The 18,568-nt window shown below is 32.3% G+C and overlaps 1 protein-coding gene across 1 annotated transcript; it reads right to left on the bottom strand.

Moving 5' to 3' along the window:
• Window positions 1–13,147: 13,147 nt before the first annotated feature.
• Window positions 13,148–16,162, bottom strand: LOC134713661 (Krueppel-like factor 4). Its single transcript, XM_063574958.1, has 2 exons — window positions 15,939–16,162; window positions 13,148–15,239 (listed from the first exon to the last, which is right to left on the bottom strand). The coding sequence occupies exons 1-2, from the start codon at window positions 16,014–16,016 to the stop codon at window positions 14,097–14,099; spliced, it is 1,221 nt and encodes a 406-aa protein (XP_063431028.1). The 5' UTR covers window positions 16,017–16,162; the 3' UTR covers window positions 13,148–14,096.
• Window positions 16,163–18,568: the final 2,406 nt, after the last annotated feature.

Raw genomic sequence — 18,568 nt, forward strand, 5'->3', positions numbered from 1 at the left:
AATTACCAATTCAGGGGCAGCAACCCAACAACCCATTTTCCGATTCATCTGAAAATTTCAGGGCAGATAGATCTTGACTTAATAAACAAATTTATCCCGTCAGATTTGCTCTAAATGCTTTGGTTTCAGAGTTATAAGCCAACGTGTATGAAATATGCACTACAGACAAAAGTAAAAAAAATCAATAGCGTTTAAATAAGGTGGATTATCATTACAAATCTTGATTCAGGGAACATAAACACATACCATAGAAACCAAAGTAACAATAGGATAACTGGTAATGGTATCTTTACACACAATCCATTAGAGTTGGATGTGAGCTGGTTGGTATATTAGTCTAAGATAAATTATTTTTTATTAGTTGTTATAAGTTTTGAACTAGCTTTTGGTAAACATGTGAGTACTCTAGATTCTTTACTTGGTATCTTTTGTTTCTTCGTTATGGGTGTTGTGCTTTGTATCGATCCACTGAGTAAAGCCCTTTAGTCTGTTCTTATGCTTTACTGTTACAATACCGTTCCAAGTTAGGGGAAGGGTTTTCCTAAAGCAAACACTTTTTACCCCACCATTCTGGAGATTTGTCTTTTTGTAATCATACCACATATTCTTATTTTTAAATGTTATAAAAGTAAACCGATGAAAAAGAACAAGACAGGTGTGAGACCATGTCTCATGATGGGTTAACAGACACGTGAGGACTGTTTTCTATTGGAGGAAGTATAGTAGGAGTGACTGAAAAAAACCAAAGACCATTGTCAAACCAGGTAAATCAAAATCAAATTATTCAACGTGCATCAATATGTAATAGTGTATTGTTTGTATTTAATTTTCTTGTGTGTAATTTATTATAATGTCGATTTTGAAAGCTCGCTAAAGCTTGTGCTATTGTGTTTACTATGTATTGACAATAAATAAAACTTTGATTTGATTTGATCTGAAGGTCTAGTCAAGTTGGAAAACAAAATTAAAAACAGCAAAACGTTAAACATCCACTAACGAGGCTTTTGCTTCAGGAAAAGCATACTAACGTGGATCGGGTTTGGTCCCTCCTTTTCTTCGCGCTCAGTGGAAAACCATACCTTGCTAAGAAGATAGTACCATAAAGCACTGAATAAGCACTAGAGTAAACATCGGCATAAGAGGACAAAAAAGGTAGTACTGAATAGCACAATCAAAGATTGCTGTCCCAGTCACCGAACGGATTTCCGTATGTCAATACTATGGCAAGCCGTTTTATTATTTATTCGAATTTCAAGATATCTCCTATAATATATAAGATATCTCCTTTAATATATAAGATATTATATATAATTCATTTTTAAAAGATATCTCATATATTATATCAGATATCCTTAATGTTATATGAGATATTTTTAATGTTATATAAGATATATTTAATGTTATATAAGATATCTCCTAAAGTTTATATGATATCATATATACTTTATAAGATATCTTCTAAAGTTTATAAGATATCTTTTAAAGTTTATAAGATATCTTATATAATATATGAGATATCTTATAAACATTTTTATATAAGATATTTTGTATAATCTATAAGATATCTTATATAGTTTATAAGATATCTTATATAGTTTATAAGATATCTTATATAGTTTATAAGATATCTCATCTAGTTTATAAGATATCTTATATAGTTTATGAGATATCTTATAAAGACAATTATATATGATATCTTATAAACTACATAAAATTTCTTATAAACTATATAAGATATCTTATAAACTTTAGGAGATATATTATATACTCCTATAGTATATAAGATATCCCCTATCATATATACGATATCTCCTATAATATATAAGATATCTTATATAATTTCATTTTTATGAGATATCTTATATATTATATGAGATATCTTATATACTCCTATAGTATATAACATATCCCCTATAATATATACGATATCTCCTTTAATATATGAGATATCTTATATATTATATGAGATATCTTATATATTATATAAGATATATTTAATGTTATATAAGATATCTCCTTAAATTTAGGAGATATCTTCTAAAGTTTAAAAGATATCTTACAAAGTATATGAGATATCTTACAAAGTATATGAAATATCTTATAAACAATTTTTATTAAGATATCTTATAAAGTTTATTAGATATCTCATATAGTTTATAATATATCTTAAATAGTTTATGATATATCTTATGTAGACAATTATATAAGATATCTGATAAATTAAATGAGATATCTTATAAACTATATAAGATATCTTATAAACTATATTAGATATCTTATAAACTATATGAGATATCTTATAAACTATATAAGATATCGTATAAAGTTTATGAGATATCTTGAAGTAGAATAAATAGCAAAACAGCTTGCCATACAATACAGTCATATTTTATGCTCCAATAGCCATTTTTTTTTGTATGAGGAAAGAATTTTAGATTTTTCACATGGAAGGTTAACGATATTTTGTAGGTGAATATATCATAAGATGAACCTGTGCATGACAAGGTTAACTTTGCACTGATGTCAGTTTCAGAGTTCAATGATCTGAAAAATCTATTCAGATATTGCAACAGGTGAGACAGTTTGTAAAATATGTTTTTTTGAAGTAACAGTTTGATTAATTTATTATGCTTCACACGAGAAAAAAACTGCACATAGACTGACTCATCGCTGTGGCCATACTAGTGCTTAAATTTATTAAAAAATGTCCACTAAATTAAATACCTGACCTGTTTAATTAAAAAGATCAAAAGCTCTACACTGTATCTTCTGGGTATAGTCCTTCGAATTTCAATAAGTGTGCTAAATTAAAATCTAAATTAGCGTGTCAAAGTATTTCTTGTTTATTTCACTGTGTCAAAGTATTTCTTGTTTATTTCACTGTGTCAAGTATTTCTTGTTTATTTCACTGTGTCAAAGTATTTCTTGTTTATTTCACTGTGTTAAAGTATTTCTTGTTTATTTCACTGTGTCAAGTATTTCTTGTTTATTTCACTGTGTCAAAGTATTTCTTGTTTATTTCACTGTGTCAAAGTATTTCTTGTTTATTTCACTGTGTCAAGTATTTCTTGTTTATTTCACTGTGTCAAAGTATTTCTTGTTTATTTCACTGTGTTAAAGTATTTCTTGTTTATTTCACTGTGTCAAGTATTTCTTGTTTATTTCACTGTGTCAAAGTATTTCTTGTTTATTTCACTGTGTCAAAGTATTTCTTGTTTATTTCACTGTGTCAAGTATTTCTTGTTTATTTCACTGTGTCAAAGTATTTCTTGTTTATTTCACTGTGTTAAAGTATTTCTTGTTTATTTCACTGTGTTAAAGTATTTCTTGTTTATTTCACTGTGTTAAAGTATTTCTTGTTTATTTCACTGTGTTAAAGTATTTCTTGTTTATTTCACTGTGTTAAAGTATTTCTTGTTTATTTCACTGTGTTAAAGTATTTCTTGTTTATTTCACTGTGTTAAAGTGTGGCTTCAATCTTCGTACAACCTTCTGTTTTGGGAAAACAATTAAAACAATTTTTTTAATTTGTAATCTCTGTCCTGCCTTTTTATTTTTCAGTCTATTCGGTCCTGCCTTTTTTTTTTCTTAGCTTATCCTGACTTGTTTACAACAATTGTCAACCTGCCCTTTTTTTTTGCCAAGTTACTCATCCTGCTTTTTTTTTTTTAATCAAAATCCTGTCCTGCTTTATTTTCAAATTTCATCCTTAGAATGTATGCACAATTGAAAGAATATACAAAGTTTGAATACTATTACAAAACTAAAAGGCTTTGAATTTGAAACATGTGTATATGTAGAGATAAACAAATTCAAACGCAAATATTTATACTGTCTACGTGATTTTAAAATCATAAAAAAACAAAATTAGTGGTATTCGTCCTATTGATTTAGCAACTCGATGATCGTATAATCTCAACTCCGATGGATATTTATTGTTTCGTAATTGAGAGTGATAAAACTTTTCCAAGTTGAAAACCAATATAGAAGTTTGATAGAAAATTGTACATTTGTTTTGTTGGTGGAATTTTTGATGTATCACAATTTTCCTTCTTTGTATGCTCTGGGACTTAGATATGCTCAATTAAACATGAAGGCATTAAGAGCATTTAAAAAAAAGTATTTCCAAGGTGAGCAAAAAGAGTAACCAAACAATCAAACAATAAAACAAACAAAAAGCAAAAAAATTCTGATGACTGAATATTCATTTTCCAGATTTTATCAAGGAGAGGTAATTCAATGTTACTTGTTACACCACTGTCCCAGGTTAAGGGATGTTTGGGCGCCCGCTATCATGTTCAACCCCGCCACATTCTACTGTACAAGTGCCTGTCTCGAATCAGCAAATATAGAGTTAGAGGAAACCAATCGCTACCAGACGTGTAAAGCACCCTTTATCATCAAAATGATCTCTGTCTCGATAATAAATAAATTTGTGACATGCAGGATGACTAAATCGACTCATAACTCTTTCATATCGGTTGTAAAAAGTGTTGTTTCCCTGAAAAGGTACCTCCACAAACTTTAAAGAACAAACATATATCATGATTTGTCTCATTGGTGAAGGCCGTACGGTGACCTATAGATCAACGGTTATTTTATATGGCATTTTGTTTCTGTATATAGTTTTCTCATTGGCAATCTTACCAAATCTTCTAATTTTTATATCATAACGCATAATTACGTCTATCATTACAGAAAAAATAAACATTTTTTTTAATAGTCATATCTTACTTAGAAGGGGACAGCACTCGTCAGTCTATATCTTAGGCAAAACTTTATTCTCTCCCTTTGGATGGCTTAGATAATTTTAATGTTCAATTTGAATCGCTAAATGACAATCCGTTTTGTTATAATATATATTCAAACTTTTCAAGCTTATGGTTTACTTTTATAAATTTTGACTTTGATGGAGAGTTGTCTCATTGGCACTCATACCACACCTTCCTATCTATCACTACATAGATATAAAGTAAATTTTTCAATTAACTTACTTCAATTAGCCCATATAGTTTGTGTGTTATCTCATTGGAAATTCTTCGTCCCTGTCTGTAATATTTAGGCGAAAAAAACAATCATTTAACCAGCTTTGGGGAAACTTTGCTTTTAATCAAATAGCAGATAATATTAACTTTTTGATCTAAGTTCCGTATGTCAATCAACAATCTCAATTACACCATCACAATGAAAATCCCTTTATTGCTATCAAAGAAGGAAAATCCTGTGAAATTCTTTTTGCTACTATAAGGGATATATTCATTTAAGGAATTTGAGAAATTTCTTTGGACGACCCTTTTATTGCCGCTACATTTGACAAAAATATAAAACAAAGAATTCTGAACAAAAATCTTGCCAAAGCGTCATTTATAGCTACGATTTGGACAGTGTAAGATAAATAAAAAATGGTATGTATGATTTGTTTTGTATTAGGCATTTGAAAGGGTCCGAAAGTGCGGTAGTGTATTAAAAATGAGGTATTGCAAATACATAACTTAAGAAGACATTTCTTTAATTCTATAAAATTTTCCCATAAATAAACTGATCTAAAATTCTTACTTTCTTTTTTATGTATAAGGAAGGTTTGAATAACTGAATTCCACTAAAGATCACTAAAACACCATAATGCATCCGGCTTTGGTCGGGTTGTTGTGTCTGACACATTCCCCATTTCCATTCTCAATTTTATCATGGTTATTTAGTACGATCAAAAATCATATTCAGTTCACTAATCTTTGCTTTCATGGCCAAACTACTCACAGAGGGTCTTAACCTTTATAACATTTATAATTTATAAAAGTATTATCTGTACACTTTTTTTTACTGCAACAATACACGACAGGACAAAAATATGTAAAATGAGTTTTGCTTTAGACAACATCATGTAAGAAGCTCACGTGAGTTAACTTTATCATGATACAATATCAGCTTACATTTAAGTATTATCTATAACATTAATCTTATTACATATAAGGAGCTTACATTTCTAAAGCTGCAGGAGAAAAATAGATATTAAATAATATAGTGAGACCTGGAATAACGTGCAGAACAAGACACTCAACACGTATGAACCCAATACAATTCACAACAAAAACATGTTAATTTGAGCATCACTGTCGAGTCAAATGACATATGGCAGCCTCGCATTTGTTTTTCAGATTTCATTCTTATGTTTTTATTTTCATTTGTAAAAACTGAAAACAGAAAATAGAAAATAAAAAAATTGCAAAATTGCAAAATAGATAAAAAGAAAACAACTGAAATAACAGCATTCTACCCTCACATTGCAACAAATCCCACGAGATGCATACATTTATTTATCTGTTTAAAGGCAACATTTTTAAAAATCTTTTCCATGAATAACCTTCAAATGGAGATTGGTATTGATAATAGTTTATTTTCCATGAATAACCTTCAAATGGAGATTGGTATTGATAACAGTTTATTTTCCATATTATTTCTATTGCCAAGAAGTAAAACTCTTGGAACTCTTCGAAGTGTTTGATGATATTCCTTTTATAGAAATCAGAAATGAAGCTGTGAGAATGTTTACAATGCAATGTTCAAAATATAAATTATATTTCAAATGGACATACACAATGGCCAGAATCGTTGAAAGGCACTGATTTTCATACACAACATTATTAATAAACACCTTTGACATACATTCTGATAAATGTAGGATTGGTATTTCGGGGACAAATGGAAGTTTTTAACGACCTTGACTGGCTATACAGCCCTTGCACAGTCGGTGTACGCTATTTTTCATACCATATACATATTCAAGGGACATAACTCCTGTAAAAAATAATTGATCAATGCAAATTTTGAAATCTTCCCAGACATTGCCGATACAAATCTTTGATACAAGATTTATAACAATCCTTCTAAACGCTGTTTTTAAAATCGCTTACAATAAAAAAATTCTGTACAATTTAAATTTCAAAGTGGCATATCCTTTTTTAATAGTTTATCCAAACTGATTTTCGAACTCGACCGAAACATTTCTGATACAATCTTTTGACCGTCCTTCCAAATATTGTGCAGACGAAACGCGCGTCTGGCGTGTTAAATCATAAGCCTTGTACCTTTTGAAAACTGTTTGAAATGAATTTCTCAAAATCTAGCAATACAGGGGATAGTGCTTACAACGCCAGACAGACATGCGGACGAACGTCTATATTTCCCGCACTGGGGAATACGAGAGGGATAACGAATAGAAACAGAAAATATCACTTCGACGTCATATATGTATTTTACAATAAAGATTATAATTAATAAGGAAGCTTGGTCATATAAACATGACTACTGCAAATAAATTCCTGTAAACGTATAATTTGTACTTTTCCTGCCATTAATAAATTAACATAAATATGTAAAACGAGTTTGGATATAGACGCAACATCATGTAAGACTCTCACGTGAGTTACCATCATAATACAATATCATTTTCAGAAAAGTGTTATTCATAACAATGATCATGTTACAAAGCCGCTGTTCTAAATCCGAATGAGAAAATAAAAATTAGATAATTCGAAGAGAACTGGAAAAACGTGTAGAACAAAATAATTCTACAAAAACGTGATAAATTGATAGAACTTCTTGTCAAAACGTATATATGAACCATTTAAATTTGTCTGTGAACAACTTTTCAATACGTTGATTTGGTATTGAAATGTCTGTGTGGGTGTGGGGTGCATATATACAGCCCTGTCCGATGGGAATGTGAATCTTAATCTAACTCCACGTGATCGGAGAAGAATCCTTGGAATTATTCATTCAGAGATTTAATATAGACATGCAAGGTGTTATCCCCTCTCAGTCAACAGACTCCTTTCTCATTGATATTATAAATAACAAGCCATTCATCTCAATTGACACACTTTGCAGAAGTTTACTTATTAATATTTTGAATGTTGTTACATAGGTACTAGTATAGTAAGACTAATATCTATCCACTATTAAATTTGTTTCAAAGATTATTTCAAAAAATCAATTTGCTTATAGATATAGGAAGATATGGTAATAGTGCCAATGAGATAACTCTCCATCCAAGTAACAATTTATAAAAGTAAAACATCTTAGGTCAAAGTACGGTCTTCAACACGGAGTCTTGGCTCACACCGAACAGCAAGCTATAAAAAGCCCCAAAAATTACGAGCGTAAAATAACCATTCAAACGGGGAAAATATCGGTCTAATCCGGCTATATAAAAAACGAAAAACGAGAAACACGTATGAACCGAATAAACAGACGACAACCACTGAACATCAGATTCCTGACTTATGACAGGTGCACACAATTGCAGCGGGATTAAACGTTTTTTTTAAATGGTACCAAACCTTCTCCCCCTTTCAAGACTGAAATGAAGATGAGTTTAATAAAAAAAAAAGCTGAACAAGAACAGACATAACGTCTAAAATTTCATTTTAGGCAGCAACCATTTGATTTTCTGGGGGGGGGGGGGGGGGGGGGGGCAAACCGAAAACAATTTTTTTCTTTCAATTTTAGCATTACATATAGTGGTAGCTGAGGGTGAAACAAACATTTTTTTTTCTCAGGGTCCAAAACAAATTATTTTTTCACCAAAACCTGGAAACAAACTTTTTTTTCCAAAAAAAAACATAGCCACCCCCCCCCCCCCCCCCCCCCCCAGAAAATCAAATGGTTGCTGCCTTAGTAAGATGCAAAACATAAACAAAATTATTAAACCAGTAATTTGTTTAATCAATCAAAATATGTAAATGTATATAGCATATCATTTCTTTGTGATTAATTTTCTCTTGTTATGCATTGTTTAATTTACATTATTTGTCATGTTGTAAATGTCGTGTATGTTGTCCACAATTGATAACGCAATTTATCATATATATGCTTTATCCAACGCAATATCTAATTTAGAATAGTGGCATATACCAAAATTGTCTATTATTAACATTTTGATTATACATATATATGGACAATTGTTAAAAAATCTTTATGCTAGGATTTAGAAACTTTGATTAATACTCAAATTTCATTTAGAATTCATTATTTTTTATTTTGTTTTTACAGCGTTAGTAAGATAAATACAGAGCATATTGGCTATATTTGTTCTTGTCTCCTCATACCGCCGTGTATATATTTGCCACTGAAAGATAAGCAAACCGAATTGAAATAACACCGATCCAGTTTAAAATATTGTAATGTTATACATTATTTACCTAAAATATGAACAGTTTCAGTTGATATAAATTTCTTTCTATAGGCCTAACTTTATCTAAGCTTCTGAAGGAAAATGTATGAGCACATCAATGTGTTAGTGCTATACGACTTTCGCAGTCTGTATCAATTATTTACGTTTTTAGACTGCTATATCATACGACTTTCGCAGTCTGTATCAATTATTGACGTTTTTAGACTGCTATATTTTCATTTTTATCCACATTAACAGTGCAAACAACAAGTATTAAATGATAAATAGTGCTCATATACATAGTATATATATTATCTACAACATTTCATGAAATTATGTTGTGTGGTTTCAGAGGAGTTGCTGTGTGTTTGAGAGGAGTTGCGATGACAAACTGTTGCAGTAGTACATTAAAGTAAATAAGTTAAAAGAACCTTAGTGAGCACGCTCACATACCCCACGTCCCCACATTGTCATTGGAGAAATTAAATAAGTGTAAGAAAAAAACTTGTATAAGAAAAATTAATTTCCTGCCAATATGCACATCTTAATAGTATGTCCTTATTATCTACAAAATTTCATTTAATTCTGTTGTGTGGTTTCAGAGGAGTTGAGATGACAAACTGTTGCAGAAGTACATTGAAGCAAATAAGTTCAAAGGGGCGTTACTCCTAGAAAAAAAATTGAATCGCAATTTTCCGTCGATATGCACAACTACATAGTATGTCCTTATTATCTGAAAGGTTTCGTGAAATTCTGTTGTGTGGTTTGAGAGGAGTTGCGATGACAAACTGTTGCAGTAGTACATTAAAGTAAATAAGTTCAAAGGGGCGTAACTCGTAGAAAAAAAATGAATCGCAATTTCCCGTCGAAATGCACAACTACATAGTATGTCCTTATTATCTGAAAAGGTTTCGTGAAATTCTGTTGTGTGGTTTGAGAGGAGTTGCGATGACAAACTGTTGCAGTAGTACATTAAAGTAAATAAGTTCAAAGGGGCGTAACTCCTAGAAAAAAAAATGAATCGCAATTTCCTGTCGCCATGATACGCACAACTTCATAGTATGTCCTTATTGTCTGAAAAGGTTTCGTGAAATTCTGTTGTGTGGTTTGAGAGGAGTTGTGATGACAAACTGTTGCAGTAGTACATTAAAGTAAATAAGTTCAAAGGGGCGTAACTCCTAGAAAAAAAAAATGAATGGCAATTTCCCGTTGATATGCACAACTACCCAGTATGTCCTTATTATCTGAAAAGGTTTCGTGAAATTCTGTTGTGTGGTTTGAGAGGAGTTGCGACGACAAGAAACAGGACTGATGGACGGACTGACGGACGGACGGGTCAAAAACATTATACCCTCCGCAACTCGTTGCGTGGGGTATACAAATATCGCTCAGAACAGTCCGAAGTCATATGTTTTAATTTAGAACGTCTTATATATGAATCGCATAATAAATTTTAATTCTAATGCGGTGTTATCTCCCTTATACTGTTTAATCCTTGCACTGAATATGACCATGCACCATGGCATCTCCTGTTATTGGTCCAATAAAACATAAGTGTGAAACATTTTCCAATGCATTATCTTTTTTTTTAAACAAATTGCTGCAATATGGCTTGAAATTCCATGCACCAATACTAGATGTTAAAATGAAGTCGGTCATTATCGGAACCTGAGAATGTGTGCAAGTCAATCCATCTAATACTGTAGTAACATCTCTCGTCTTCTTACTTTATATCTTCATAACGACAAGTGATCAAGAAAAACGTGTAGAAGGAAAAGAGACCAAAAACATTGAACTGTCAAGTTGTGCCATTATAATAATTTCCAGAAAATATTTTTTGGAACGATAAACCGGTTAGCAATCTAATACTATTGTATTGAAGGTCATACCTTGACCACAGGCATTTGTCTCAGAAAAAGATACCTATATACCTTAAATTTCTGAGACAAGTGCCTGCGACCTTCACCTATAAAGGTTAACATTTAATAAATTGTTACTTGGATGGAGAGTTGTCTCGTTGGCACTCATACCACATCTTCCAATATCCATTTTTCATTTTTTTTGAAACTATTAACCGATTAATACTATTTTCAGACAATTTCGAAAAAATGAAAATTAATTCGTCTTAAATTTAAAAAAAAATCAAAGTGATGAACCGGTATAATATAATAGCTATATCTATTATTATATGATTTATAATGGACTTGCTGTACATAATAGTAGATGTTCTAAAAGGACAAATGTCCATCCAAGTCATAAAAGTAAGTCATTATATGTCAAGGTATCGTCTTCAATACAGAGCTTTGGCTCACACCGAACAACAAGCTATAAAGCTAAAGGGCTAAAAAAAATACTAGTATAAAGCCATTCAAACGGGAAAACCAACGGTCTTATCTATATAAAAACGGGAAACGAGAAACACTAATGAACCACATCAACAAACGAAAACTACTGAACATCAGAGTCAAGATTTAGGACAGTTGCAAACACTTGCATCGGGATGAATGGCCGCGTATATATACAAATTTGACTTCGTATTAAAAAACCCAGGGTTATATTACAATCACCTTGTCCTTTCACCTATTCGTCCATCCGTCCGTTCGCCAGAGAAATGTTTTCGTCACATTTTTATGAATAACGTCTAAACTTTATGATGCATCAGTGTATGACTTCTGATTTTGTCAGCAACTTAATAGAATAGTGATGAATTGTAACGACTTTTTTCAGTTGTGTTTTTTCTGTCTGATGGTACTCATAATTTGCAATCTGTTGAATGAACTTAAAATTGTTCGTTTTTTCATTCATTTCTCCCATAAAACTAAACAAAATGGCATCCCATTTAGTCAGCAGCGTAAAAATGATGAGCCGCAACATATTTATTCGGATTTAACAAACACAAACCTACTTATTGCCTATACTTTGAATTACGAGTGGAAAAATAAACAAGAAAATGCGAAAGAGTAAAGTCCATAAACCATTGTTCAAGACACTAGATCATACATCTGAATAATTCTGTGCGTCTCAGTTTCTAGACCTTGTCTCATGTGTTGCAGTTTATCTCAGTAAATCAACCCTTTGTCTAAATCTGTCTTATATATACCTCTATTAAATGTCGGTCGGTATACAACCTCTTCCTCTACATCTATAGACAAGTTTTAGTTGTCTCTGTATATCGACTCAAACTTATTCGTTCAGTGTATGTTTACTTGTTTTTGTTAATATTTCTTTTTGATTGAGTTAATCTATTTCAATTGATATTTTATAGTGTGCCTTTTTATGTTTTACTACTTTTCTAAGGGCATAGGGTGAAAACTTTGGCGCCTGTTAAACCGTTTATACTCGCTGCAGTTATATGCACCGGTCCTCAGTTAGAAGCCTGTTGTTTAGTGGTTGTTGTTTGTTGGTGTCGGCTTGTTATATATAGATGTGACCGTTGGTTTTCCTGGTCGAATTGTTTTACACTACTCATTTTTGTACCCTTTATAGCTTGTTGTTCGGTGTGAGCCAAGGCTCGATGCTAAAGCCGTACTTTCACCTATAACTTTTTTTTTATACAATGTGACTTGGATGGATAGTTGTCTCATTGTAACTCATACCACATCTGCACCAGTTCTCCTCAGTTTATTATATTGACTCTTCTTTGTTTCAACTTTTTAACTGTTACATGTACTAGTATATGCATTTTATTTTGTCGCTTGAAAAAATTATCTTTATTAAGGCATGTTTTTGATAGTGTTATTTTTTCAAGTACAAGGTGATATGTTGTATAGAGACAACTGTCATTTGCATGGTTGGTGACCGTATGGTGGCCTCTTAGACTTTGTTTTTATCGTTGCGTTGCTGTCTGATTTACGTAAAACGTGAAAAAATTTATCTTCCAGAATATGTATCAAGCATTTACCGCTGGTATAAATAGTCATCATTCAGCAACACACCCTTTAAGACTAAAGCAACCAGTAAAACAAACAAATTGAATAAGTTTTAAACATATTTATTATATATTAAGGTGTTAACAGACCTGTAAGAATCAGACCATGCTGACTTTACAGACTTGCTAATAATATTATACTTATAGTATATGGCACTTTAACGTGAACACCGTTGACTAGGTAAGGGGGGCATATTATATACAAGTACAAATAATATCAAATAATTTAACAATATAAAGCACCAAAGTTAATAATATAACAAAAATAATTAACCCTAGAAAGATGTTTTAATCAATTGTTTGATTTTAATTATTAAGTACCGACTCCTGCGGTGGATGAAATCAACATAATTATGTGGTCTCTTTGCTATCCTAATATATTTGACTTTTTCTGATTACAAAGGTATACACATATGACCTGAAATCGGGTCTACACAATTGAAACCAGTCACAAGCGTTGCATGTCAAGATTAAATCTTTCCTTCTGAAAAATTCATTTGTATAATTCAGAACTTAAGTTTATAAAGAAATTAATGAACAATACAAAATAAAATATGTATTATAGGCACTTAGTATAATTGCACTTGTCCATTGTTTTAACATTAACACGACAGTTAAAAACAATAAATAACTTTTCGTTGTTTGTCATATTCTTGCATTTCATTACAATTTTTTTTGACGCTGCATAGTTCGTCTTTAATAGCACTTGTGTTCAACACTGGTATCAAAACCTTTTACATGTTCTTAACATGATAATTTTACATTGAGAGTTAACTCTCTTTAGACCAACTTGGACTTTTTCGCCTTAACCGAAACGGACCAGCCATGACTTTCGGCAAGGTACACCATACCATAGTAGTTCTCGGCCAGCACAACGCTGGTCGGATTGGTATGGTCTCTACATACTGACATCATACGACGTATAAAAATATTATTACAGTCAATATAAATGTCATATATAAGTTCTTGACCAATTTAGAGTCCTCATTGTCATTGTTAAATATGCCTTTTCATGTGAAGTGACAAATGATCGCTTCTTGAGAAGGCGCGTTCGCAAAGATGACACTGGAATGGACGATCACCAGTATGTTTACGATAGTGGCGAGTAAGTTCGTCTGATCTGGCAAATTTCCATCCACATCCTTTCCATGTACAATGATACGGCTTTTCACCGGTATGGGTTCGCAAATGAGCCTTTAAATGTGAACTTTTGGTGTAAGTTTTGCTACAACCTGGATGGGTGCATGTGTGACTTGTCTGTCGTTTGCGTCCCCAGGTACGACGACCTCTTCGCTTTGGCTGTATGGTCCCTGGTTCCATCGTCTGCTGTGGAAGAAGAAGATCAACTAATTGTGGCGAGGATGGTGGCGTTATCATTTGATGTGGCATCATCTGTGGCTGTTGTGACATTTTGGCCATAAATGGATGACCAGACATCAGATACATATGGGTTTGTGGTGAATGTACTTGTTGAACGGACTGTGGTAGGTGGTATGATGACATTTGATTGTGTGTTTGTGACATCACATTGCCTAGTTCTGGTGATGAAGGAGGCGATAAATGGCCTGGAATACTTATAGAATATCGCATCTGATGAGGTGATGAAGGAGTAACGACGTTACAGTGAGATTGTGGAACAGTCATGGTGGTATTTGTATTGTGCATATATGTACTACATGAACTAGCTGTATACTCTTGTTTAGGAACAATTGGTTTAGAAAAGTCACTTTTCACATTTTCCATTTCTAATGAGTTGTTATTGTTCATACAATTGTCAAATTTGATATCAGGAATGTCCATAAATGTAGAATGAAAATCTGGAAGTGGGTCTTGTGATATTGGCTCGCGCTTGACTTTTGATTCGTTGTCTTCTGGATACAATGAATTGTTCTCAATACTATTCGAAAGAATAAAGTCAAAGTCTAATAAATCCTCTATCGTTTCTTGTGTATCAAGACACAGGTTCGCTGAACACAAATCTTGTTTTCCAAAACCTAGATTGCACTGTTCGGTAGATGTTACAGTAGAAACTGGAGATGCTGAACTGCACTGCATTTGGTCAATGACATGAAGCATACTGCTCTCGTATGGTGTGTTGTCTTGGTACATTAGAGCTAAACTCTCAACGTCGCACCAATTCTGAAAGAATAAAACATTAAATAATTATACACACTGTATGTCACAATAAGATTGATGCAAGGTTAATGATTTAAATATACAACTAAGATGTTCCCCTGAAGAAAGTGGTTATCAGTTGTCTGACATTTCCCTAGGTAATTTTTAAATAGAACGATGGAAAATTATACAAATAACTTCATCACTACAAACTAACAAGCCTATCTTTTACCTGTGAATCAAAATCGAACACGTCCATGATAATGCCTATATACAGCTAAGATATACAGCCTCCTTGGTGTATCTTCATATAATGAATGTTATAGCTATAAGAGACTTTTCATTTTATACCGTTAAGTAAGGGGCTTAAAGAACACGCAATAATGAACTGAAATCGCATTACACCATTCTTTTTAATTAATTAGATGATATATAATAGATATTTTCGTTATGTAGAAGACAATATAATGTTACACGTTAATCCAGTAAGCGTGAATGTTACAGAAGATTTTTACACTTACTTATGTAAAACAGATTAGATTGCGGATTAGCATCTATATCGCACGTGAAAAAAATACATGTGATGTTTAAGTTGCATTTGAGTTGGAATAAAAGCGATATTATGTCTTTATTTTGGTCCGCAAAAAACTTTTCAAACATAAAAATGAACAAGTATTCACTGAAACATTATGCAAAGTTATAATATTAATAAATTATACTTACATTTGTCAACTTTTCAAAGTTTTCTTCATATAAACTTTTTGAATTAAAGTTTCCTGATTCCATTCGATCACACAACATTTTGAAGTTTTAATTGATCTAAGTTTGTCCTCACATTTAACTCTTAATCAAATTATGTCAACAACGGATTAATATTTAGAATGAATAATACTGATACATATAGTTAACTTTATACAGTTTTACAAGGTTTCCGTCAAAATACTTCTCAGCCAATCATATTCAAGGTAGTATTTATAGATACCTATATAAACCTAACTTTTACCTTGCTATCACTACAGCTCTGTCCCACACGAAACACAACACAGAGACGGCGGAAATATTTTATTTCCTCATCGATTACAGAAGTTGAAAAAAAAACATAATAAAAGATAATGATCAATATTTTTAAAGATTTTTTATATATTTGATTTCAACAGTTCACGCTGTATCAAGCAAGAACACTTTCTGTCCTGATTAATGCATGACCCAATTCGTAAACAGGTGAACAAACGGAGATTGTCGAATTCCTACGATGCAATACACATCCTCATTTTTCGCCGAGCATCACTTGGTATTATAATTAGTAATCTATAAATAGTACTGGTATATAAACTGTCTGTTAGGTATGACTGCTGACATAACACAGACTGAACTATGATGTGTGCTCATCGGTAGAATAACCATACAGTAAAATATCTTCTGTTCAAATGAATATTACTAATATACACAATTATTCATGATTTTATTAAAACATATACTTAATTTATAGTTAATAAAATTAAAGTATTTAAGTATTAAAAAGTAAACAATTTTATAAAAGGAATGGTTGTAATATTTTTGAAATAATAAACACTGAATCAAGTTACATAAATATGGATGTACGCACTTAGAAATTGTTAACTCATTCTGTTCCCCTTGTAAAAAATGGGAAAAGGCGCTTAATGAAGTTCAGGTATAACTTAAAATTAATTTTTAAAGCAGTACTATTTTAATGGACTGAAGTTATTTTCAGTAGCTGGTTGTGAGCAAGAAAGAGATTCTAATATATATGAATTAAATGGTGTATGATTGCCAATAAGCCGATTTGCAAAAACCACAAACGAGATGGATATCAATAACTGTAGGTTACTGAGTGGCTTTCAATCATGAGAAGAAAAAACTGATACCTGGTGGCCGGATGCGGTCATTTCGCCTTTTCGCGTTTTCACGTTCTTCTCTCGCGTATTTTCGCTTTCCCGATTTCTCGATTTCTCGATTTCGCGTGAAAGTGAAAGGAAAAAAACGCGAAAAGGCGAAATGGCCACATTCGGCCACCATAGATATCGTAATTTAAGCTATGAGTTGTACTGCAACTATAAACAAACAAAAAGTTGTGACAGAGAGCAACAAAAAACGACCACAGGATTACAGACTCCTTTATTAGAACAGAAACACGTAGACAGGGTAAACACAATTTTAGCAATTTACTCTCCACTTAACAGGGACAGTGTCGTTGCAGTACAACATGTAATAATAAAATGTATAATACCGACTATATATGTAGCTCTGTTTATCTCAACATGTATCTATGTTTTTTCAAGGAGAACTTTAAGAGCATGGTTATTAAAAGCAGTTGAAATAATACTTTACATATAGCCCCCTTTTTCGTAAGATTTTTTTGTTGATTTTATAGGGATTCATTAAAGCATAACTGGAGCCCCCCCCCCCCCCCAAAAAAAAAAAAGACCAACCCACTTAGGTCAGTCAGCAGGCCCCCTAATGGAAAGTTCTGGATCCGCCACTGCTTGAAATACAAAAAGCTGATACAATCTTAAAAGATTAACCGCGTACATCGCGTATAGATATTGTTTGCCGCACATAGCGCTTTGATATTGGTAGCTCTATGGTTGTACCCGCACATAGCGCAATGATATTGTTAGCTATATGGTTGTACCCGCACATAGCGCAATGATATTGTTAGCTATATGGTTGTACCCGCACATAACGCAATGATAGTGTTAGCTATATGGTTGTACCCGCACATAGCGCAATGATATTGTTAACTTTATATGGTTGTACCCGCACAAAGCGCAATGATATTGTTAGCTATATGGTTGTACCCGCACATAACGCAATGATAGTGTTAGCTATATGGTTGTACCCGCACATAGCGCAATGATATTGTTAACTATATATGGTTGTACCCGCACAAAGCGTAATGATATTGTTAGCTATATGGTTGTACCCGCACATAGCGCATACATATATTAGCTATATGGTTGTAACCTTCTGAAGCTAGACTAGTACTCGATCTGCAAAAAATATCTTAATCTTTCAAATAGAGTAGAACGACGATATATGCTATAATGTACTGAGCTTTGTCTTCAATTGATTTAAAAAAAAAAACATTCATCATTGTCTTAATATGGCTTTGTTGTGCTAGCAATTTAATACTGTCTTATCGCTCCACTTTATGTCTTATTTTCCAAACAACTTTTTTTTCAGAAAGTACATGGGTGCTCTTCACAGCGATAAAACGTCGAGTACAAGTTCAAACATTTATACTGAATAAAACTGCATGAAATAGAGAATACGTCCAGCAAACATGATATGTTACATGGGGTTATGGGCATATGTTTTATTCACATACACCT

Source organism: Mytilus trossulus, chromosome 1, assembly GCF_036588685.1.
Source record: "Mytilus trossulus isolate FHL-02 chromosome 1, PNRI_Mtr1.1.1.hap1, whole genome shotgun sequence".
NCBI lineage: Eukaryota > Metazoa > Mollusca > Bivalvia > Mytilida > Mytilidae > Mytilus > Mytilus trossulus.

What these genes read in the sequence shown, in the direction of transcription:
- LOC134713661 (XM_063574958.1), bottom strand. Translation starts at nt 16,016, where the DNA reads ATGTTGTGTGATCGAATGGAATCAGGAAACTTTAATTCAAAAAGTTTA. An exon ending in ACTTTGAAAAGTTGACAAAT is followed by an intron (nt 15,240 to 15,938) that starts GTAAGTATAATT and finishes TTATTCTTTCAG; the next exon opens with AATTGGTGCGACGTTGAGAG.